This window comes from Melanostigma gelatinosum, assembly GCF_949748355.1.
Source record: "Melanostigma gelatinosum genome assembly, chromosome: 16".
Lineage (NCBI taxonomy): Eukaryota > Metazoa > Chordata > Actinopteri > Perciformes > Zoarcidae > Melanostigma > Melanostigma gelatinosum.
The window spans coordinates 11434007-11456931 of NC_136649.1; the positions used below are offsets into that span (position 1 = coordinate 11434007).

General features: G+C 44.8%; 1 protein-coding gene across 1 annotated transcript in view; it reads right to left on the minus strand.

Annotated features, from left to right (window-relative positions):
- fndc3ba (fibronectin type III domain containing 3Ba) overlaps nt 1-22925 on the minus strand; it is an 83167-nt gene that overhangs the window by 50995 nt on the left and 9247 nt on the right. The window contains exons 2-3 of the mRNA XM_079286071.1: nt 12215-12360; nt 9492-9567 (exon numbers count right to left, since the gene is read on the minus strand). Coding sequence (XP_079142197.1) covers nt 9492-9567; nt 12215-12331 — 193 coding nt within the window. The 5' untranslated portion in view covers nt 12332-12360. The remainder of the gene's footprint in view (nt 1-9491; nt 9568-12214; nt 12361-22925) is intronic.

The following is a 22925-nucleotide window of genomic DNA, read 5'->3' on the forward strand; positions in this document are numbered from 1 at the left end:
TGTGTGTGTGTGTGTGTGTGTGTGAGCGTGTGTGTGTGTGTGTGTGTGTGCAAGCACATTCCTCAGGATGAGTGAGCGCCTCAATTTATGGCCTCCAAGCTCAAAGTTACAAAACAGTGTCATAAGAGAACAAGTAGTAAGCAGTCTGAGTTTTGCCAGCTGATGAAACCATCAATGCCATGACGACTTCATTATCATCCGACATCAGCATATTAAAAGCTGTGACTCTTGTTAAACCAGGCCTGTATTTTACTAGCCCACTGGCTCGGCCTCATATTTTAGATCAAGCGCGATGTAAAAAGTATTCAGCTTTTTGCAACAACAGTGGAGAAAACTTTCCACCCCTGCTTGTGCAAAACCCACCTTCCAAGGTCTGCGCCAGTTATTTATTACTTTGTTTCTTTATGTAACCTATACCCTAATCCAGGTTTGTCCCAATTAGCTCGATTATTGTTTGGTTTTAGTGTTTTGTTATTTTGCAAGGAGGAACAGGCCAGGACAGCAGCAGCCCTTTCAGTGTTGAACACTCAATAGCCCCAGAGTATTGGAAAACATGTGTTATTATACATCTAACACTCTTCCTCTTTCTTTTGGGATTCTTTGAGAATGATTTAATTCCAAATAGAGTTTCCCCCATATTCAATACACCCATTTTAGGGGAAAAAATGTAGTAATACACACAACAAAAGGGTGGTACAAGTATTGAAGAATCCTTCAACCAAGATCCTAAGTGACCGATTATCTTCTAAAGCGGTTTTTCTTTTGGATCTTTGTTTTGTAATTTTTCGTCCTATAAATGACCACGATCCTTAAGTTTTTTTATTTCAAACGATTACATTTAGATTTCTAAGAATATGATGTTGATCTTCATCTTGTCCTGTCTTGATTGCTTTGTAAACGGTCCTTAACAAGCCTGGATCTGTTTAGTGTTCAGCTTGTGGCCCGGGTGCCAGCTCATCCCTCCACCCAGCCCAGATCTCTCTCCAGTTCTCCCACACCCGAAGGAGGGGTGCTGCCGGCCGACCTGCTTCTGCTGCTGGGTCTGCTCCAGAGGAGAGCAACGTAACGTCTGGAGAGACACTGAGCCCAGCCATGCTTTGCCCTCAAGATCTCAACACACACACACACACACACATTGACACAGATGTACCTGGCCCAAATACAGACAAACGTGACATGCCAGATTGACACCTGGGCATTTGTGCATAAACGTTCAAAATGTCATGCTGACTTGGACACACACACACTGGACTTTGAAACGCACTGACATTTAAATAGTGTACACAGACAGGAATCCCGGTCACAGTGGCACGAACAACATACAACCAAATGAGACACACACGGGCTGTAATACATTTGCAAATCCAGACACAATAACTGAACACACACACCCTCGCCAGATCTTATCCAGCATTATCACATGAGGCTATTCTTGGGCTTGCAGATATAATGGTTTTGGGATTGGTAACCACGCAACACACACACACACACACCGCGTGGAGCGACATACTCCACGTGTCACTCTTGCCGTTCACGCACTCATGCATGTGGACACGAGCAGATTCCTGTCATACATGTGCAAGCATGCACGTATACAAAATCCAGACACGGATGACTCATTGTATCCATTCCCTAATCAGCCCTACATGTCTAGGAGAGAGAGAGAAAGAGAAAGAGAGAGAGAGAGAGAGAGAGAGAGAGCGAAGTGCAACAGCTGTTGGTGTGTAAACAGACCTAGAGTCTCACAGTAATTTCCTTCTTTCCCTCCCTTCTCGCTCTCACTCCATTGAATCTTCAACATGCAATAATTGTTTTAATGACCCACTAAAGGAACAGATATGCTTTCAGTCCTTTTTTACCAGTTCTTTCCCCTCTGTGCGCAACCTGCTAGGTCTGTAGCCAGCTGTATTCATCCCCCCTCCTCCCCCCACCCGCCGTCCCCTCACTCTCCTACTTTCTATCTCTCCACATGTTAATGTGGGGCATTTCTGGTGGATGAGTCACAATCCCAACAGCACTGAGGTTGTGTCCACCGCAAAGAGCAGAGAAAGGGTGTGCAGGGAGAACGAGAGGAGAGGAGAGGAGAGGAGAGGAGAGGAGAGGAGAGGAGAGGAGAGGAGAGGAGAGGAGAGGAGAGGAGAGGAGAGGAGGAGAAGTCGTGTGAATGTCAGTGGAAAGAAAGAAGGCAAGACTGGAAGTCCTAGATTAGCAGGGACTTTCCGCCCATTCCCCATCTCTGAATTCCACTGTTTTGTGTGTATGTGCTGCTGAGTGATCAGAAAAGCAAGGGAAGTGTGTCTATGCCACACAGATAAGTATTTAAGTCAAACCAAGTTCTCTTTATATCAAACGTGTTCTCTAACAATCCCTCAGACTTTTCCTCGATCTCCGTGTTTGGGCCCTCCCATTGACGGACACATGCTTCCCCTCCCCAAAACATACAGGTCAGAGCAAAAAAAAGAAGAGGGGGGCTTCCCTGTGAAATCTAAACACACATGATGTAAACAATCACATGTGTGTGCTATGCAGCTGCAGGAGGCCTTAGGAAGGCACATGTTTTCCCATTACTTGCAGCCACAACAGTCCCATGTGATCAACAAAGATTCAACGAATATAATTCAATCTAATCCGAAAAGCGGCATGAGAAACATGTGGAGAGTGTTTTAAAAATAAAAAAGCAGCATGCAAATCACTAAAAAGTTGGAGTTATGAAGGAAAGACTGAAAAAAAAAATAAAAATACTACAATACAGAAAGACAGAAGGAGAGACAGGGAAACAAGGGAGGAAGTGAAGGAGGTTGGAAAGAGGGAGAAAGGAGGAGGGAATGAGGGCGGAGGGAGGGAGAAGTGCTCCAGCTGTACCCTGAGCTTCAAGGGAGCCAAGAATTTCATCCCCTGGAAAAGCCCTCTTTCTCTCTTTCTCTCTCTTTCTCTCGTTCTTTCTTTCTATGGAAAATTCTGCAAGCTCCCTACTCTGCACAGCTGCTGTTCACACACACATCCACTTTCACACAGTCTTACATATAAAGACAGACACAGTTTTCATCCATGTTTTCTCCTACTCTTCTCTACCACCCTCCAAACCCTGCATCGCCCTAAGTGGGCCGGTCCCAACAGCAAATAAAGCCGTCTCAGGAGCTGGCAGACCCGACCAAGTCAGCAGCGCGGGGGTGGCTGGGGTCATCGCATAGAGGAAGTGGCCTCGCCCGGAATGCATGGCAGCAGACACGACCAGACACGCAGCATCTGATCTCACTCTCCTCTTTTTTCTGTCTCTCTCCCTTTATTTACCTTTCCTTCACTCTATCTTTTCATTTCCACTCCATTTCTTCCTCCCTCCGCATGCCCTACTGTGAGGGCATTGAGTTTATAAGTGAGTGCTGGGCAGGACATACAACAACAATCAACTCTCTCTCTCTCTCTCGCTCTCTCTTCCTCTCTCTCACAAAACACACACACACACACACACACACACACACACACTAAAGTCAAGCTCTTAAGTACCCTGTGCCAACTGAACCAATACAATCCTCTCTGTCCTTTTGTTTCAAAGTACAAGAGTACAAGTACAAGAGTGTAAAATACTGGAAAAAGAAAGACAGGTATGCCACGCGCACACACAAACTGTGCCCTGAGGGACCGCATTCCAGTACACGCCACCTGGAGTGAGAGTCTGTTCCCATGGTGACCACTTTCCCAAATCCAACGGGACGTAACGTAAAATTAAAAACACACACACACACACACACACTCCCACCAGGATTGGTTTTACGGTTGGCCCCGAGGGCATAAAAACCTGAAGCAAAAACTAAATGCAGATAGATGCATGCACCCAAACACAGAGACTTTCTCCATTATTATCCCTCCACACCATGCGTGTCTCTCCACCCATCCCACTACCCTTTTTTCCAGCAAAGCATATTCCATAAATACAGACTCAGCAGTTGCCAACTTGAACCAATTTTAAAACGGAGGGGTGAGAAATGATGTTCTCATTAAGCTCATGAAAAGTTGTGATTTTGGACACGCATTGTTTTCATAAGACGGCGTTGAGATAAACCAGTCAGAACATGACATGAGCAAAGTAAAGGGGAACTTTAACATACCTGGAAATGCCACATGGACATCAAGCAACGCGCCTTTAATCGGTGGTGGGATTCATTATACCTGGGGCCAAAGGCCAGTGGCATAACAACAACAACAACAACATGCTCATTCTTTTGTCTAGTCACACAAAGAGAAAGACTCACATCCACACGCAAGTACGGCAAACAGTTTGTTCATTTCAATACACATCAATCCTTTTCAGCTGACGGGAATACAGATGTCAGTCAGCTGTCTTCCACCTGCACATTCATTCTCAATCTGTCCCATACGGGTGGATTTCACAGCGGGTTCCAAAAGTTCCCAAAACAACCACCTCTGGTTCCAAGCAGCAGCGGGCCCAGCCGAGACAGAACTCTAAATGAAGCCCTTCTGAGAAAAGTGTATTTGCATCCTCTCTCCCACAGCTTGTTTAGAGCCATCTGGGCTCGGTGTAAACACAAGCTGCGAGACTTTCCGCCATATTTCTTTCAACCAGCCCCTTTCTATTTACATCAAAGGGCTCAAGAGTGTAGAAGTGCACACTTCGGGAGGAGACTGGCGAAAGAGAGGCTCAGCGTGCTTGCGTAGCGATGTGGTAAAACCAGCAAGAGGAATATCAGCATCAGCACCAAAGTAGACAGGAACTGAAGACAAACGAAGTGAGACAAAAATGGGGGAAAGGGACAGAGAGGCTGAATGATGAAAGGGAAGGAAAAACACAGGGTACATCCCAATTCCCTTCATCCTCTCCTCATTGCCCTTACTCGCATAGTTCCTCCCACTTAAGGCACAAGGAAGAGATGCATGGAGGAATCACAAATCCTCTGAATTGACGTCAGTGGCTGATCGCTCGCTAAATGTGCATGACTTGCATCTGCATTTATCAATTTGTTTTCACTTATAAATGCATGAGTTAATAATCCCAGATTGTGATGAAGCCTCATAATGTGTAATAACAATTTAGTGCCCGAGCCATTTTGTACAAAGGGAAAAAAGCTCACATTACAACGTTAGTCACTTCTGGCTGATACACAGGGGTCGGTCGCTGCACTATCACAGTATGGAAATGATATATCTGCATTTGTGTCAATCCACATCAGTAATTTGATACAACTGCAGTGTTGTGGTGATGGGATTTCAATGCAGCATCCAATTACTTCGACATTTTTCAATGGGGGAGTAGTTGTCTGACAAAAGACTTGTGAATCCTCCAACTAAGCAGCTCTGAACAGAATTAAGGTGACGGAAACAGTCTTTAATGACTGACCGACTCCAGCGGTGCGGAGGTTTGAAATAACAGAATTAGGATACACCCACAGAGGGTGAGAGAGCAACAAGGAGAGGGAGCGCAAACAAACAACGCACATCTGCTGGTAAAACACAAAACAGACCTCGAGTGTGTCGCTACACGCTCTGTCTGGATGACACACGTGCAAAGCACCATGTGCACACAGCTGGTGTAGTGGTGGCTAACCGGACTGCAGCAGAGCAGGGGACTACATTTCCCATAATGCCGCAGTGGGCATTGCAGTAATGCAGCAGTGGGCATGGAGTTTATCATGCATGCATTCTGCAAGTATTATTATCCATAAGAATAAAGCCTGTAGGAAATATTTTATTTGTTTTACTTTTCTAGAACACATTGTTCTAGAAACTTCTCTACTAACATGCTATTTAGTACTTTTAAACAGTATGTGAGTTTTTTCCCAAACCTTAAAAAAAAAACGATTGTACACAAACTGCAGACTATTTCCTGTGAAATATTACAGTATCCAAACACTGGACGCTATGACGACAACGACCATGAATGTAAATGTAAGTTTAAGATTCAACTTAGGTGCGATATGTTTTTTATCTTAGTTCAGACTTTATGATTGAAATCATTGTTTGGTCAATTGGTCCGCAATTACAGTTCAGTGCGTCCGGAGGAATACGTGCTACTTTTTAGTCAAACGAAAGTCTTTTGAACCACAGCACATATACTGAGCATGTTGTGCATAGTATGTGATTTCAGACGCAGCATTGCTAACTCTACATAGAAAGAATCTGAACATTACAAACAGCAATGTTAAAGATAAGTGTCTGCTTTTCCACTTGTCCATGATGCCTCATTAGCCTCTTAAAGGACACTGGAAACCCTCCACTCTGGTGGATACAAGTGTTTTTTTGTGCAAACAAGTTGGGATTTGATCAGAAAGCCATCGAGTAGCTGCCGACACAATCTACATGCACAGATTAACCATCTCTACTCACCTCCACTGAAATGTTGTGCATTTAGGACATCCAGTAAAACCGCCATTATGTTGTAAAAATGAAGCCAATCAACTGCTCCAACCAACCAAGCCCACAAAGTACAAGTACTCCGCTGCCACCCAGGCCTCATGATGTCACATCCTCCCTAGCAGGGCACGGCTTCCTGCTCTTCACCCCCTGGCCTCATCATTCCTCATAAAAGTCCAACAAAGACCAAACAACACAGTAAACCAACACAGCCTTGTAAAACACACATAGACACACACACACACACATTAACACACTCACATTCCATAGCACGGTGCTCTAACACACCCTCCAGAGTCTTGTCCTTTGATGTGAGTGTGGGAAAGCTCAGGGGAATGGTCTTAGTGGGGGAGGAAGAGAGAATGGGAGAGGTGGGGGTTGAGAGGGGGAGGGGGAGGGGAGAGGAGGGAGAAGAGTGGATACCGGTACATGAGCGCAACTCGATGAGACGGTGAGAGATAGGGGGGGGGGGGGGGGGGGGGCAGTTGAAGCTGACCCCCGGAGCACCGAGAGGTCAGTCTGACTAAACAGGGGACGGAGACACGCAGACTCTCTCTCTCTCTCTCTCTCTCTCTCTCTCTCTCTCTCTCTCTCTCTCTCTCTCTCTCTCTCTCTCTCTCTCTCTCTCTCTCTCTCTCTCTCTCTCTCTCTCTCTCTCTCTCTCTCTCTCTCTCTCTCTCTCACACACACACACACAGTGCCCCCTAATTAACAGACTGATACAGAGAATGATTCCAGATGCGGATACACAAAAGTGGCACAAAGAAACACCCATTAAGTCGTGGAGGCGACAGACTCTTGAAGGCATCAGCGAATACGGGAGAGCAGAGAAAGGACACCAGCAACACAACTGACAGAACTACTGAAAAGGGCCTGAAAGCTGTTCTACATTTCAGAGCAAATGTGAATTTTTTGACTGTGCACAGTGCAGTGCTGAATAGATTTTAAACTTTTTTTTTAACTTTCAGTCCAAATAAAAGTGCATATTTCAGCCAGTAGCATTTAGTGGTGGCGTGGCTAATGAGCAGTACTTAACATCAATCCAACAAATACAATAATCTCTTAGCTGCTCCAGGTTTGGTTTAAGTATAGAGGCAGAAAAGAAGCAAAGAGGCGGGAGGAAAAGAAGTCGAGAGGAGTAAAAGAGGGGGAGAGAGAAGTGAGCCGAGGAGAAGGAAGGCTGAGCGCTCATATGAAAGAATCTCTTTCGGCTGCCGGTTCTGCCTTGGCAGAGCCCGTGTGTGCGTACGTGTATGCATATTTGCACCACAGTGCAGCAGCTAAACAGAGCTTACTTTATATAAAACCGGTCCCTGGTTGTGCCCTCAGGTCTCTGTAATCTCGCTCTGTGTCTCACACACACACACAAGTACACAAGCATGCGCAAACCCGGAGCTCTGAGGTCTCAGTAATCACACCAGAGTCACAGTCTAAAGAGTGACTCGGTTAGCCTTCAAAACACACCGCCACACTCCAGCTCTTCTTAAACCCAGTGACCTCCTCCAGATGGACACAGACAGAAAGTGAGAGCAAGAGTTTGTGTGTGTGTGTGTGTGTGTGGCCCACCACATTAATAATATGTGCATTCAAACACGACCCCGAGCCACCCGCCCAATTAACCGTCGTTGACTGCAGTAAAAGGCACCGAAAAAAGCTCACACTGGGCCTGCGATGCTACATTTTGCAAGTGCACACATGCAGCCCCACAAATAAACAGGCAACCGCCATGACCCCAGATACGTCAGTGCTGTGTGTTTTTTGCAAATCATTGTCTGGTGTGCCATTAATCTATTCACCGTAAACCCTTCTTTCATCTCTCTTTTCTTTCCATCTTTCTGCAACTCATTGATCCAAATCTATGAATTTCTATGTCAGTTGTATCAGCACATCTTTGCATCCGCCCATCCCAGCATGTACTGTTTCTATCTGGCATTAGCTCCGCCTCGAAGGTCTGCCGAGAGCGATTCCTCTGATTTCAGGGGAAAAATTGAATTACACGGCGGGCGGAGAAAAGAAGGCGGGCTGTAATTAGTTGCAACATAGAGTATGGGGTGGTGGTGGTGGTGGTGGACGGGGGGGGGCAGGAGTTTTTTGCAGGAGGGAGTCAGGGTCTGAGCCAAAAGTGCTCTCACTCAAAGAAAACCTTCACAGAGGGCAAAGAAAGAGAGAGAAGAAGCGAGAGACAGACAGAAGGAGGGAGATTCAGCAGAAAACAAAGGCGCCCTTTCAAGGTTTCTGAGTAACAGCTTACTCTGCTGACATCATCAAAGTGAGACGCTTTTCCACAAGAGTTGGGGGAATTCCCGTGTTACTGCCATCTCTTTCCGCCTAAGAGAGCCTCCGAGTGGCTTGCATGCCCACTCTTTTCATGTGCTGATATCAGATGCAGCTAGAGAGTGAGACAATGGCGGTCCACTCTGTCCCAATCGGTCATTGACTCTGCTTTCGACTACTGTAGTCTTATTCAGTTTGAAGATAACACGAGCAGGAGCAAACTTTCCTTCGCCCCTAGTGCGGCATTATTGACTCAAAGACTACAATTAAGGACCATTGTGTACACCAATGTGCAAAGAAATCTATTACAAAAAAGTACATTATATATATGGTGAATAACTTTACAATTTGTCACAATACTGTTATAAAGCAGTTGAAAGAATGGAGCAATATGATGCGTTCATGTGCTTGTGGAAAGTTACAACATCCTAGGTTTGGGGATTCATCTCCTCAACAAGAATCCTTGCTTTCACCTGCATCAGCACATAATAAAGGGATTACTAGCGTGTTATTCCCTGTGTGTGTTCCCTATCTCAAGCTAGTTTCAAGTCTCCATAATTAGATTTACATGATAAACTGTGATAAACACCCAATGGCCAGCTAGGAGGTAACAGGAAACCTTTAAAAAATACATGAATACATAATTTGGAAATACATTTCCCCTATGGTCAAGTTGTTTTGCTGTCCAAATAAATAGTGAGTGAAGTTTCAACCCACAAACATCATGTAAGCATGTGCAGCCAGCATATGATTAAAGTGATGGGAAATACTCAAAGTGACACACATCAGAGCAGCCACCAGGCCACATGTTAATACGATAATATAATAATAGAGTATATCAAGGGACTGACCCTGGATGCATTGCAGTGAGCCGTCCTCTGCCCGGATGGTGAACGTCTCCCCCGGGTTCACCTGCACCAGGATCACCTGCACCAACAACACGTACACAAAAACCCCACAGTTACATTCACTTCCTACGTATCTGATCTGTGCTTTCTGTCGTGCATATTGGGTATAATACATGCATGCATACATCTTCAACAATCACAAGAAAACGACAGACTCGCTTGCTGGGCAGCCAATAGGCTTGCAGAAGTGACATAACACACAATAGGCATTGGATCCCTGAGTAGGGCGGACTCAGAGTTCACACACATATGAATGAGGTGTTAGGTAAGCTAATGGTGAGACAATGCTGCCGTCTCACACACCCAGATTTGAGAAAAACCTTTCTCCTTTAACCACACTCACTGGCAGGAAACCACTGAAACCAGTACAAACACAGAGTGATGTGTACATCCCCGTTAAACATGCAGACAGGTGGCACACACACACACAAATGAATGCCGAAATATGTGAGACTGTTTTGATTTCCCAGTGTTTCTGCTGAATATGCAGGAAGGGAGTGCGTGTGTGCCTGCACCTTACCGTCATATTCTCCGCATACAGATTGTTGAGAGTGCACACATGGCTGTAGACATGAAACAGGTGACCCTCCATTACACACGCGCGCACACGTATTCACGCACACATGCATCTACAGACCCGTCTATGCTCTACAGGTGTGCCGTGGTAAAATCCTCATATCCTGCGCTCCTCCTGTCGTGTCTGCGTGCTCTCCCATCTCAGCGCTAACCTGCTCCTCTCCCTCAGACACACACACATACACACTTCCTGCTCTGTCTGCTGCAGCGGCTGTTGTTGCTATGGGAACCCCAGCATCGTACAGGGCGACCCATGTTTCCCAAAGACTGAGAAAACCCCCGAATCAGACCATGTGGGTGGTTGTGTGCGGCGTGAGTGCGTATATGTGCGTTGTGTATAAACCTGCTATATACTATAGTTAATGTAGCGTATTTGTTCTGTTTTGAAAAATGTATTGGTCTTTGATGCTGTAACGATCAGCTAATGGTTTAATACACTCACAGCTTTTTAGATATTAAGTTGGAAACTTTTTTTGACTTCTTCTAGATTTTAGTGTAATATGCACTTTCAGCACACTGACAAAATATGATTTTGGCAGAATCGACATTCTCCAAACAACTTCTTCGGAAGTGTACAAACATTTTTTTAATCATCTTCTGAGAAATATTTGCTGTCACAGAACTGAAATAATGCAAATTATCAAAAAAACTTAAAAACAGGCCTGCAGTTCATTCCCTTTGTCATTATTAGAAAAGATTAAAATATCATTGTATATTTTAATATTTGATTGGCCTTTAATGCAAAATATTTCCAAACGTCACCAACATGCCAGAACGAAGCCAAGTAGCGACATACGGGAGGAATGGAATGCACATTGTTGCACTTTATTATGTCAAACGGAAGAAACTGTTCCAACTGTTTTGATAATAACAAATAACTTTTCTTTCTCTTTTGTAAATCAGGAATGGTTTAATTTCTAACAGCAAGGGCTCGAGGTGAACACTAACTTATGTCAGTATACAGATAGTTAACCCAGGGAAACGTTTCACTTTTGCAGAAAGGAAAATGAAAGAAACCTTTGATGACGAATTCCATTGAGTTACAGCTACAGATTCGATTTTTGATGGTGGACCTTTGGCTCTTTTTAAGACATTTCTTTCAACATAAAACATTGTAGAATATTATACTGTTGCACCCTTACAATGTTTCTGATGTCTTAGCTTGCATGCACTGAAGGAACACACAGACGCAGATAAACACACATGTAGGTGTAGGCAGGTAGACACAGATAGACAGACAGGAAGGCTGATTGACAAGCAAGCAGACAAACACAAACACAGAATATGTGCTCAGACTCAACACAGACACTTGTGTGCCTACACAGACGCTGAAAGGGTCAAAGAAACACACACACAGACCGACTAAGAACAAACAAATACACATAAACACGGACACAGAGATGCAGGTTCAAATCTATATAATCATCCGTCTAGAATCCTGATTCCACACTTGGAACCAAGTTTAAACTGCAGGGTGTTACAATAAAAAGAGCTCCCTAACTGCTGTGTGTTACAGCCAAAGCCCTCCCTAACGGTTATGTGTCACAGCCAAAACACCCCCACCGTGCTTCCTCTGGGCTGTGGGAAACAGGCCGGGGACGATCATCATCATCATCATCATCATCTCCTCTCATCTACCAAAAGCACACGGTGTAATATCTGTGACAACAGGATTTAACCCAGGTCAATTAACTGTGATGCTTTCAATCACGCCATTCCCTTCCTGTCGCCTGTACCGAGCTCGGGTGGGGTCTTCTACTTTGACGGTGATCCAGTTGGCTCTGCGGATTCTGATAAGATCGGTCAGCGTCAGAGAAGCAGGCAAGTCCTTTTCCGAAGTAATCTAAGCTGAGGCCTGGGATCCATCATTGGAGCCAGTTATACGTCTTTAAGATTGAATGATGCAAGTGTATGTGCGTGCATGCGTCTGTATTTATTTGTGTTCCCATCTGGTCAGTGTGTGTGTGCATTGCAACACAAACACGTTGAGAGGTGGTGGCTGCATTTGTATGGTCATTCTGAAAGGATGACTTGAATGCAAATGACAGACGTGTGTGCGTGTGTGTGTGCGCGTGTGTGTGCGTGTTTACCTGCTGTGCTGCGTCACCGTTAACCATGTGAGACATGAGAGGGACCTCCCCATTCAGGAGGGGGGGCGGAGCCAAGTCCAGTGGAATCTGGTCTGTCATCATCATTGTGACGTACATTCATGGAGAAATTCACTGAACTGCCCTACCTGGGAAAGTACAGAGAGAAATGCAGAGAATGAGGAACAGGGCACGTCAGTATTGTTAAGTTATAAACACACACACACACACACACACAGATGTTTTATTTTTTTGTTACATGAAAATAAGAACCAGATAAGAATTAGGGATTTCCCTGTGCTTTTTTAAAAGCAATCAAACCAGGACGTCAAAAACACAACGACGAGAAAAACATGACGAATGATCTTAAGTGTCTGCGATACTAAAATATGGCTTCATAAGCGTAAGCAACAAACAGCAGAACATTTGCTAAAGTTGGACAGATTTCAGAAAGTCCAGTCCTACATTCATGAAGAGATCGTTGGACATTTAAAAAAATGTTTATTTGGTTTCTTGCCAAAAGTCTGACAATAAGATTGTTACTATCCTCATGTCTAATAAATATGAAGCTGGAGCCAGCAGCCAGTTAGCTTAGCATAGCATAGCTTCTTCTACAGGAAACAAAATCCACCTATCAACACGTATGAAGCCCTTTTTATAACGCATTGTATCTTCTTTGTTTAACCTGTTCAAAAACTGAGATGGAAAAAGACGAGACGTTTCTTACTAATTCCGTTTTTTATGCTAGGCTAAGCTAACCGGCAGGAACTTCATATCACAAAACAGATGTGAGAGGAGTATCAATTCTCTCAAACAAGGAAGTAAATAAGTGTATTCCCCAAGATGTCAAACCACTCCTGTTTAAAATGAAATGTGAGGCCAGGTAATGCCAAAAGTGTATTCGGCCAGACAATCAGTATGTTTTTTTTCATTTGTGTTTATTGTTGAATTGTCTCAACAACAAAAGGTTTTCCACTTCCTGTGAGCAGAAAAAACCTCTTGGCATTGCTGAGGGGCTTTTATTCAATTTGTCTGTTTCCTTTAGGTCTACTCTAGATATGCGGTTTCAATACCCGATTGTATAAGAACTGGGATCAAAGCAAGATACTGTTCATTTCTAATAGCTGAGGTGTACCTGAAACATGAAAGATGGCCACACGAACACTGGAATAATGCATACTAGAATGAGCTAGAGAGAATGAGGTTTATTCAAAGAAGCAGAACAATGAGAGAGAGAGAGAGACGGTAAGATTTATAATTGGTTCACTCAACAAAGATAAGAAAAATAACCTTGTGTACGTAGAAAGAGACAGAGGACATTACAAACCGTGGTTATAACAGACTTAATATTTTCCTAATACGTTGTCTTTTCCTCTTATACTAGCTTTGCACAGACGTATCGGCTTTGGTGAAATACAACAAGTCACATCATGTCACATCATGTCAACATAAAAGAAAGAAAGATGAAAAAGGCAGAGAAAACCAGAGATCAGAGTGAGAGACTAATTCAGAGCACTTCCTCATAAACTAGTCTCGTAAAATACAGGAGGGATTGCACTGGGTATCCTGCTAGGAGGGTTAATAAAAAGAGAAAGATTGGATGAATAAGGTCTCCGTTTGATCGGTGAATAGGGATTACTGCACCTGCTCTCAGCATTGTAAATACAGCACAAAGCAGATCAGTATTCCTTATAAGATGTCGACCAAGGCCCTCTGGGGTCAATTGTGATGGCGCTCTTTAGAGAGTAACCCAGAGGGCTAAATCTGGATAATGTTTCTGTGCTTGCATAATAAAAGCAGCAAAACCAAAAATAAGAACTACGAAGGCCATTCATCTGAAGTGGAAAATAACATGGCTTCACCTAATTGCCTATCGGGCAAGAACCAAACCTCACCAAGGTTTTTAACCAAGCTGCTAACCCTGAACTTAATCAGCCATAATGCACGGGCTCACACACATACATACACACAGCAAAAACGCTGAAGCTCCCGTACACTTACGTCAGCGGTGATATATATCCTGTCTCCTGGGGAAATACACATATCCAGATACACAAAGAGCTCCAGACTAAATGTTCCGACTAAACGCTAACCTAACACCGATATGCGCACGTAGACAAACACACTCACGCAGATTCATTGCCGGAGTCAGATGACTGAATGACGTCGGTGTTTCAATTAAACTCTGGTGAGTGAAATCACCCCTAAATGGCTAAAGCTGCTGTTAGCACTCACACATACAGTGTGCATTGGGGATATGCTTTTAATTTTAGTGAAGACATATCTCTGATATCCATTTCTGACATACATACACAGATAATGTACACACACACACACACACACACACAGCATTCCTCTGAAAACAGCTGTGTGTCATTGTGCGTCCTTTCTTTCAGCTGGTCGTCTTCTAGCACTGACACGGTCTCTCGAAGGGTTAGTAGATCACACAGCTGTGGTTCATACTGTTGCAACATAAGCACACATCACTCAGTCTTTCTAGCCTCTCTCTCATCTCTTATTTTTCTTCTTCTTCTTCCGTCTTAAACTCTCCTTCTCTCTCCATCTGAGCCCCATTCCCAGCTCAGCCTGGCCATCCTGCCTCGAACACACACACACACACACACACACACAGTTGCGTTCAGGACACATCACAGACAGATGGTAACACCACTCTCAACTTTGCCAGGAAAAAGAGAGGAGCGAGACAGAGAAGAGAGCAGGGATTTATATGATTTATATGATTTATATGATAAATGGAAAGCAAATGAAGAGGACGGTCCAAGACATCTCTTCCAATAACCCTGCGCTCTTAAAATAACCCATAATGTCCTGAAGAAATTCATTATATTCTTACAATCTTTTTACTCATGAGTACACTTCAATTTTAACTGGAAAATCCACATCCTATAAGTCACCAAATAATATGAAAGCAATGTAATAAAAGCTATTTTTGTGGAAGCAAATCTGTCGACTTGTCAGAAAAGTCATTGATTCTTCGCTTACTTCATCACATTTGTTTTGATTTTTAAAGATATGCATTAAAAAGTGAAAAACAGCACAGAAATTAAAAGGAATTTCATCTTCATGTGTGTAGATATACATCTACACACATACACACACACACACACCCCCATACTCCCCCTCTCTCGTAAACAACCACAGGAAGTAGGTTAAGAAAGTGACATCTGTCTGTCGGTCTCATTTAAAGTACAAGTTTTGAGCAAAAACAGATACCATTCAGGCTTCAATACTCCAAAAGTTACCTGAGCCGCAGCCCCCCTTGTTTCCATCTTCATGCTAAGCTAACCCTCTGCTGTGCTGTCGCTTCACCGCACAGACATGAGTGGCATCGATCTTCTCACTCACGAATAGGCAGATCTCGCAATGTGTCAGACTATTTCTAGAGCGGTCTAGTAGATGAACACAATGCGTTGTGTTCCGCTTTCTGACGTCTTATTGTACAACTTAGTGTTGGCATGTATTCTTGGTATTGGCATCCTCTAAATTGAAATGCTTGACCTTCCACTGCAATTTGGAGCAACTGATGTGTGAAATTGCACAGTGCAGAAGCAGGTTTGAATAAAAAAAACTGAACATCCATTTGTCTTACTGATGTCTGTTTTTGTGACTATTTGACTTGTATTGCTGAGTCATGATGCAAGTTAAATGTAGAGGAAATTGAAATGCTTTTTTTGCAGCTGCTGTTGTTTCCTACATCATCTAATGCACATATCATATCCAAGTTAATGTATCAATGAATGAATAATAGCCTTTGTTTTCCAGTGGAATCATTACCAGATGGATGCTGCTGTTGATAGCTTCAGAAATCACCATGCACACACATATACACACACGCACACACACACTCACAGTGGTTTCCATTCCCCTGTGGAAGGTGGGAGGAATAAGGTGTCGATTCCCAGCAGGGATAAAATGTTAAATTGTCCATGTTGAATACAGAAAACAATCACCCACTTGTCCGGGTGCATGAATGTTTATATGTGTGTGTGTAAAAGACCATGAGTCTGCGTGTGTGTGCGCCTGTACACGTGTCTGTGTCATTGGACAGAAAGCCCTGTGTAAGCATGGAAACTGACTCGCGAACATAAAAGATGCATAGAGTAAAACACACACACACACACTCACAGAAGCCTTCGATGTTCAGGGGCAGCTCTAACCTCATAACACGACAGTCATTACTCATGCAGCCATTCATCATTCACACACACACACACACACACACACACACGCCCAATGACTCCGGTTTGTCCATCCTGATGAAGCATAATGGATATTCACAACCACCAAACAGACTGTCTGACTTGCTTCCAGTCGACTTCACACCTGCGTCACACCTCTCTCTTTCTCTCTCTGCCTACCAGCATCCACACAGGCATAGATACACACATTCATGCAAAAGAAGATGAAGATTTAAAAAAAAACAAATTGTCTTGATTTTCTTTTCCCCACATATTTAGCAAAAATAAATAAAACAATACAATGTACACAAATCAATGATCTCATCTGCCCTCTCAACAACTTGTACTTCTCTTTTTCTGCGCATGAATGAATTAATCACAAAAACTCCTGCCAAGAAGTGTGAAACTGATCACAAGTCCGCTTCTTCTTCCAACCACAGAGATGTCAGTGATGACATGAGGAAGTGAAAACCCTGTGACTGCATGCGGTTTCTACCAGGACAATGAAAGAAGCCACAGGTTATACAGTGCAAGGCTAACATTAGCAAATTGGCCGTACATGTATTTCTTCAAGTCCAACTGCTGCATTTTAAGTCTTGCAACAGGGGAGATCAAAGTCAGTTGTGTCTTGGTGTTCATCATTCAGAGCGATGGCGAATCAGTGCATCGGCATGTCTGACTCTCTTAGTTTGTATTTTTCCTGTGCTGCTAGCGACAGCAGTAAGAGGCTTTGTCATCTCTCCATCGTGGAAACCGTTCATAGTGATCACGATTTGTTTCACTGGCTACATGAGGCTGGTGCTGCGTGCACACCCAAACCATGACGGGAAAAAGAAAGTCGATTTATTTCAATGAAAAACATTCTACTCGAAGCTTAAGATGGACTGCCAAAAACAAGCCAACGGGATGCAGCAGTGGAACTCGGTGGTCCTCGTGCTACCTCGTGTCGGCCACTCAAACAAGAGAGAAACAGTCATGGCTGCCAGGGATGGAGACAGAAAAGGAATGTGCACACAGGCCGCGTGTGAAGGAGTCAATACAATTCAGTAAAATAACAAAGATGTCTGTAGCGCAGAAACCACAACAGGCTACACATCGTACTAATATCCACCAACGGAGAGAAAGACAGATTCTAAGCCATTTTATTCAGCACACCGCACTTTTCCAGGAACTTGGGAACTCTTTCAGGAACGTAAAGCTGGTTCTGATTTTGGTTTCTTGATTCCGACCACAAAAAAACTGCCCTGCAACCAAGGTAGTAGTTTTCATTGGGCTGCAAAGTACTGGGGTGGAGTTTGGACTGCTGAACTTCGCCGACTGCTGCTCATACGCAAGCTTTGCGAGAATCCTACACGACGGCCATTTTTAAATACCGTCAACCATGTGATTAAAAGAGAGAAGAGACACATATTAAATAGTAAATGTAGCGACACAAAAGGAGAGAGATAACAGAGACATAGGTGTAGGTATCCTCTTCTTCATTCTGGGTGCGTTAAGCAGCAAGGAACGCTCTCAGGTGTCAGTGCCTAGAACTGAATGGGTATCTATTCACTGCAGTGCACAGGCATACGCGCACACACAAACACAGTTTGTGCCAAACATTACTGGGATTGATCCAAGTCCTTTTAAATCCATTTAATCAACTGACAACTTTAATCTGTGCTGGTATTTAATACGCACAAGTGTCAATGTGTCTGTGAGTGTGTGAGTGTTTGGAGCAAGAGGGATGGGGGTAGCTTCTAAATATGGTGGGAAACTGCCACCAACACCACTCCCATTCAACCCCAGCTCCTTTTACAAAAGGTATTCATTCTAGGAGAGACCTGCTCTCTCTTTCTCACTCGCCCTCTTTCTAACATACACACACACGGATTGAGTGAGTACCTTTTTACCAGGAGAGAGAGAGAGAGAGAGAGAGAGAGAGAGAGAGAGAGAGAGAGAGAGAGAGAGAGAGAGAGAGAGAGAGAGAGAGAGAGAGAGAGAGAGAGGAATGCTGTGCTTGTGCTTATTCTGAGGTGAACATGAACACGAACACACACACACTTGGGAAAGACAGAGAGGGGATTTATAAAAAATGGAACCTCTTCGGGTTCCCACGTCGGCTGGCAGCTTTCTGCACATATGCAGTGTGTGTGTGTGTGTGTGTGTGTGTGTGTGTGCGTGTGTGTGAGAGAGTGAGAGAGATAAAGGGTGTGCATTGAGAGGCTTAAAGAGACGGACAGATGCAAAGTGTCTGAAGCAAAATTCAGAGCTTCAGCTTGTTCTTCAATTTGCCTTCATGCATTTGGCTTGCAGATGTGTGTGCAGACATTTGTGCAGAGTGTTTATGTGTGCACGCCTCTGTACGTGTGTGTGTGTGTGTGTGTGTGTGTGTATGGTTGCAGTCCTCCTGCCCTGTAATTGCGGTAATGATATGTCATCCACGAAGAAGAACTCGGAACGGGTGGAGTGGAATGCAACGAACACATACGAGCGCACACACACACACACACACACACGTTCCTCCTGCAAACCTTGTACGAACAAGCTCCTTTCCAAACCCCCCGAATACAGGCCTTGAGAACACCTGAAGGTAAATAAGAAGCCTCAGGTAACCAGCTGATGCTTTCTAATCCCTTTTAAAACTCTGAATCAAGCCATTTCCCCTTAATGACACAGCATTCATAGAGGCTACTAAACCATGTTGTCTTTTGAATGCGGCATCAATCAATCGCGTCATCATCTCTGGATATAAACACCGGTCACCTAAACAACTCAAGGTAGGGTAAAAGAAATGTGTTCTCTTGAAGGTAACATTGCTATTCTGAGCGCATTGAGGTGGCACTCTCACAAACCGACGATGAACACGCGATTATATGTCCATTGTCTCTCTCAAGGACACTTCTACAAAAACAAGGTGGACTCGTGATCGTCTGGGCGCAGAAGGAATCTGTTGCATCGCTATCGTGGACCTGCCGAGCTGGGAATATCTACAAAAGGACGAACACGTCAATGCAAACACAATACCGATCGGGGAATTTCCCCCCAGACAGTCTGGGATTCAAACCAGCAGCACTTACTCGCCACAGGTCTTTTTCTCCAAACTCTGGCTACCTTATCACAACAAGGTTGCAGTTTTGGAAGTTTTGTCATTGCCACGTCCCAACATTCCCTGCATGAACGAGATGTGTCCACTTTCCCAGCATGCAAATGAGTCTCCAAGGTTAAACTGTGGTTGGCTGCCTGCATCTTGCACATAACTCAAGGCAGATGAGGAGCCATTAACAATATGCAGTTCGTGCTAGAAAAACGCAGGAACTCCCCGAACGTTGATATTAGTTTCGGATGAAATCTTGATGAACCGTCATGCTGCATTTAATTAACCCCAGATAAAGTGGCATCAAAAGATCACTTTCATTCTTTTCCTGGATTACTCCTTTCATAGAACCAGTCTTTTCTCTTTGATTTTCTCTTTCCTCTTGTCTCCTTTTTTTCCTGTTTCCTCTAAATGCCAGGCATTCTGCAGATCATTGTGTGCAGCAGGAGCGCCGACAAGTCAGGACTCAGCCTGCTAAACGACAGGCTCAGCACTTCTCTCCCCCGTCCAACCCTCACCCTCCACACACACACACACACACACACACACACACACACACACACACACACACACACACACACACACACACACACACACACACACACACACACACACACACACACACACACACACACACACACGTATAAAATAAGCACCTTGGGCAAAGCCTTTCTCCCCTGTCATCCTCCCATCTATCCACCCATCCAATCCTCCCATCAGGCCTTAGTTTCCAGGAACACAGGCCAGAAACAGATGACCTCGTGACTTCAAGTCGGCCTTCAATCTGCCTCTCCCTCCCCCCCCGCTCTCCTACTGAGCCTTTTTAAGATTCAAGTGACGCCTATGTTGTCTGTCCATCTTTCTCTTCGTCAACATACACAACGTCCAACTTCAGATAACTTTAAAAGGAATCAAAAGATAGTTTAGACGGGAAGAATTATTTTATTCAGTGAAAATACAGAACGTTCTTGTACACACGCAAAAACAAAAACTCTTACAGCCTTGATCAACTTGTTTCGACATAACAAAAAAAGTGGCTCAGCCTTCAATCTTTTTCAGTGTGCTAAATAAGTAGCTCAGCCAAAGTCTCCAGGATCTGACTCTATTGCCATCCACTTCCTGGAAAGAACCCGCCTTCCTCACATTCCACTACCCTGTCAAAACACAGCTGCCCTCTCCCACTGGCTGACGGGAAGCCATCGGCTCCCGTTATAGGCTGTTGCTGAGGCAGTGGGCGGGAGGAAGTAAAAGCGGAGCTCAAAGAAGTGGCGGCCCATTCCCAGGGATAGACTCGTCTACAGTTACATAATGTTGCACACACACACACACACACACACAGGATCAAGACAACACCCTCAACACACAGCAGAACACAAAACAGGGTAAGAGAGAAAGAAAGGTGAAGAGGCAGCAGAGGAAGAAAAGGAGACAGAGGAGAGAAATTGAGAAGGGGGGAGGGAGAGGGGGAAGGGCGGGGGAGGTGAGGCATCAGTTTTCCTTGAGAACAAAATGAAGAGGAAATGGCTATTTTACACTCAGGTCAGGAGCTGAGGGAGAGTAGCTCCAGTGTCTGAGCGGGCCAGAGAGGGAAAGGTTACTTGGTGTATGGTGGAAGATCACCTGCATCGAACCCTAAGCGGAAGAGCAGTGGACCGAAAAAAGAGAACTGTGCCAAGAATAAAGTACTCTCTCACTCACAGACACACACACACACACACACACACACACACACACACACATCCACGTGACTGGGAGAGCTCTGCAGTTTTGTCAAAAACTAAGCAATTTGGTGTTATTCAATCAATATCATCTGTTGCCTGTCTGCGCAAGACGGAATTGACAGCAATCTGTTAACTGAGGAGGGAAAGGACAGAAGACAGGAGGAAAGGGGAGAGGAAAGAGGAGAAGAGAGAAAATGGGGAGGGGGGGGGATACGAGGGGGCCGCAGTTTGAGTGTGTGTGGCGAAAGAAATGGGTGGAATCCTAATTGTGTTATTGCTCCAGAACAAACATTAGTCCTGCCTGTCATACCACAGACAGCAGGCAGTGAGCAAGAATGTGTGTGTGCGTGTGTGTGCGTGTGCGTGTGTGTGTGTGTGTGTATGCGTGCGTGTGAGTGAAAGAGACGGAGAGGCAGACAAAATTGAAGGAGTCCTGCAAATTAAGAGAGTTGCTCTCCACTTTTTCCCTGGCTATTCATAAAGGCAGAGCATTCACAATCAGCTCTGTGTTAAACTGGGAGTTCTGCGTTAGCCGTTAGCTTCCCACTAGGACGGCGCAGCTAGCTCCAGCAGATGTGTGAATCTGCCAGCGAGCCCTCCCTCCTGTACGGCTGTGGGCTGGCCATGTGTGTGTGTGTGTGTGGTTGGGCCGGGGGCCAGCAGGCAGTAAACCCACAGTAGAGGTCCTGACAGACCAATGCTTGCCACGTAGCCACGTAGCAGCGACGTAACTCTAGAAGACAGGAGAGCAGCGAAAGAGGAGATCTATACATCTTCTTCGTGTGAGAGAAAACGGATGCAAACAGAAGGGAGTCATGCAAGTCATTGGGTGGGAGTCTAAACCGAGGCAACGCAAGCGCTCAAACACACGGAGACAAAGTAACTAAGTGATACCGTTCGTCCCAGTCACAGACATTTCCACCAATTACATCAGCCGAGACAGCCAGACTCATGCCGTTTTCCTCCAACTGAGAACTCCTTTGACTTACAGATGTTCGAGGCCTGTTTCCACAAACTGGTGACCACACACACACACACACACACACACACACACAACTAAATAGTTTACCGACCAGCATAAACATAAGCCCACCCTGTCCTAATCATCATCATTAAAACTGATGTCATTGTCTTCATTACTTCTATCAGCCTCATCAATGTCTGTCACATCTCTGGCATCTTCATGACAAGACCTTCATGGTCCCGGTCAGTACGCCAGACTGCCATAAGAGAAAGAAATGCTGTTTTGTTGGTGTGCGTTTAATACAGAGGAAGTGGCTATTCTCCCACAAGCACATGAACATGACTCACTCGTCTTCATGGCAGCGCTTCCAGATTTTTCTTCTCCTTTTCTCCCCCTCCTCCCTGTCTCTTTCTCCCTTCTTCTCTACCACAGCTCAGACTTCTCTCCATCCGATCCAGAGAGGCTGAGGGCTGAGCACTCCGCGGCCCAGAGAAGGAGCACTGAGCCTGAGAAGAGCTCACAGCAAACACCCTCCCTAACGCCCTGGATCTCCAAGGCTCAGCCTGGCCACACACATGGAGGCTAGGTCGACAAGCCAGGAGACTAAAGGCTGAGTGGGGCTGACTGGTGGGTAGCATGGCGGGATGGGGAGATGCACACACAAGCCATCTTGGGTTCTGTCTTGGCATTGCTAGCGTGCTAATAATGTTAAATAATCACACCAATAATCATTCCGTCTAAAGTCTACTCAAGG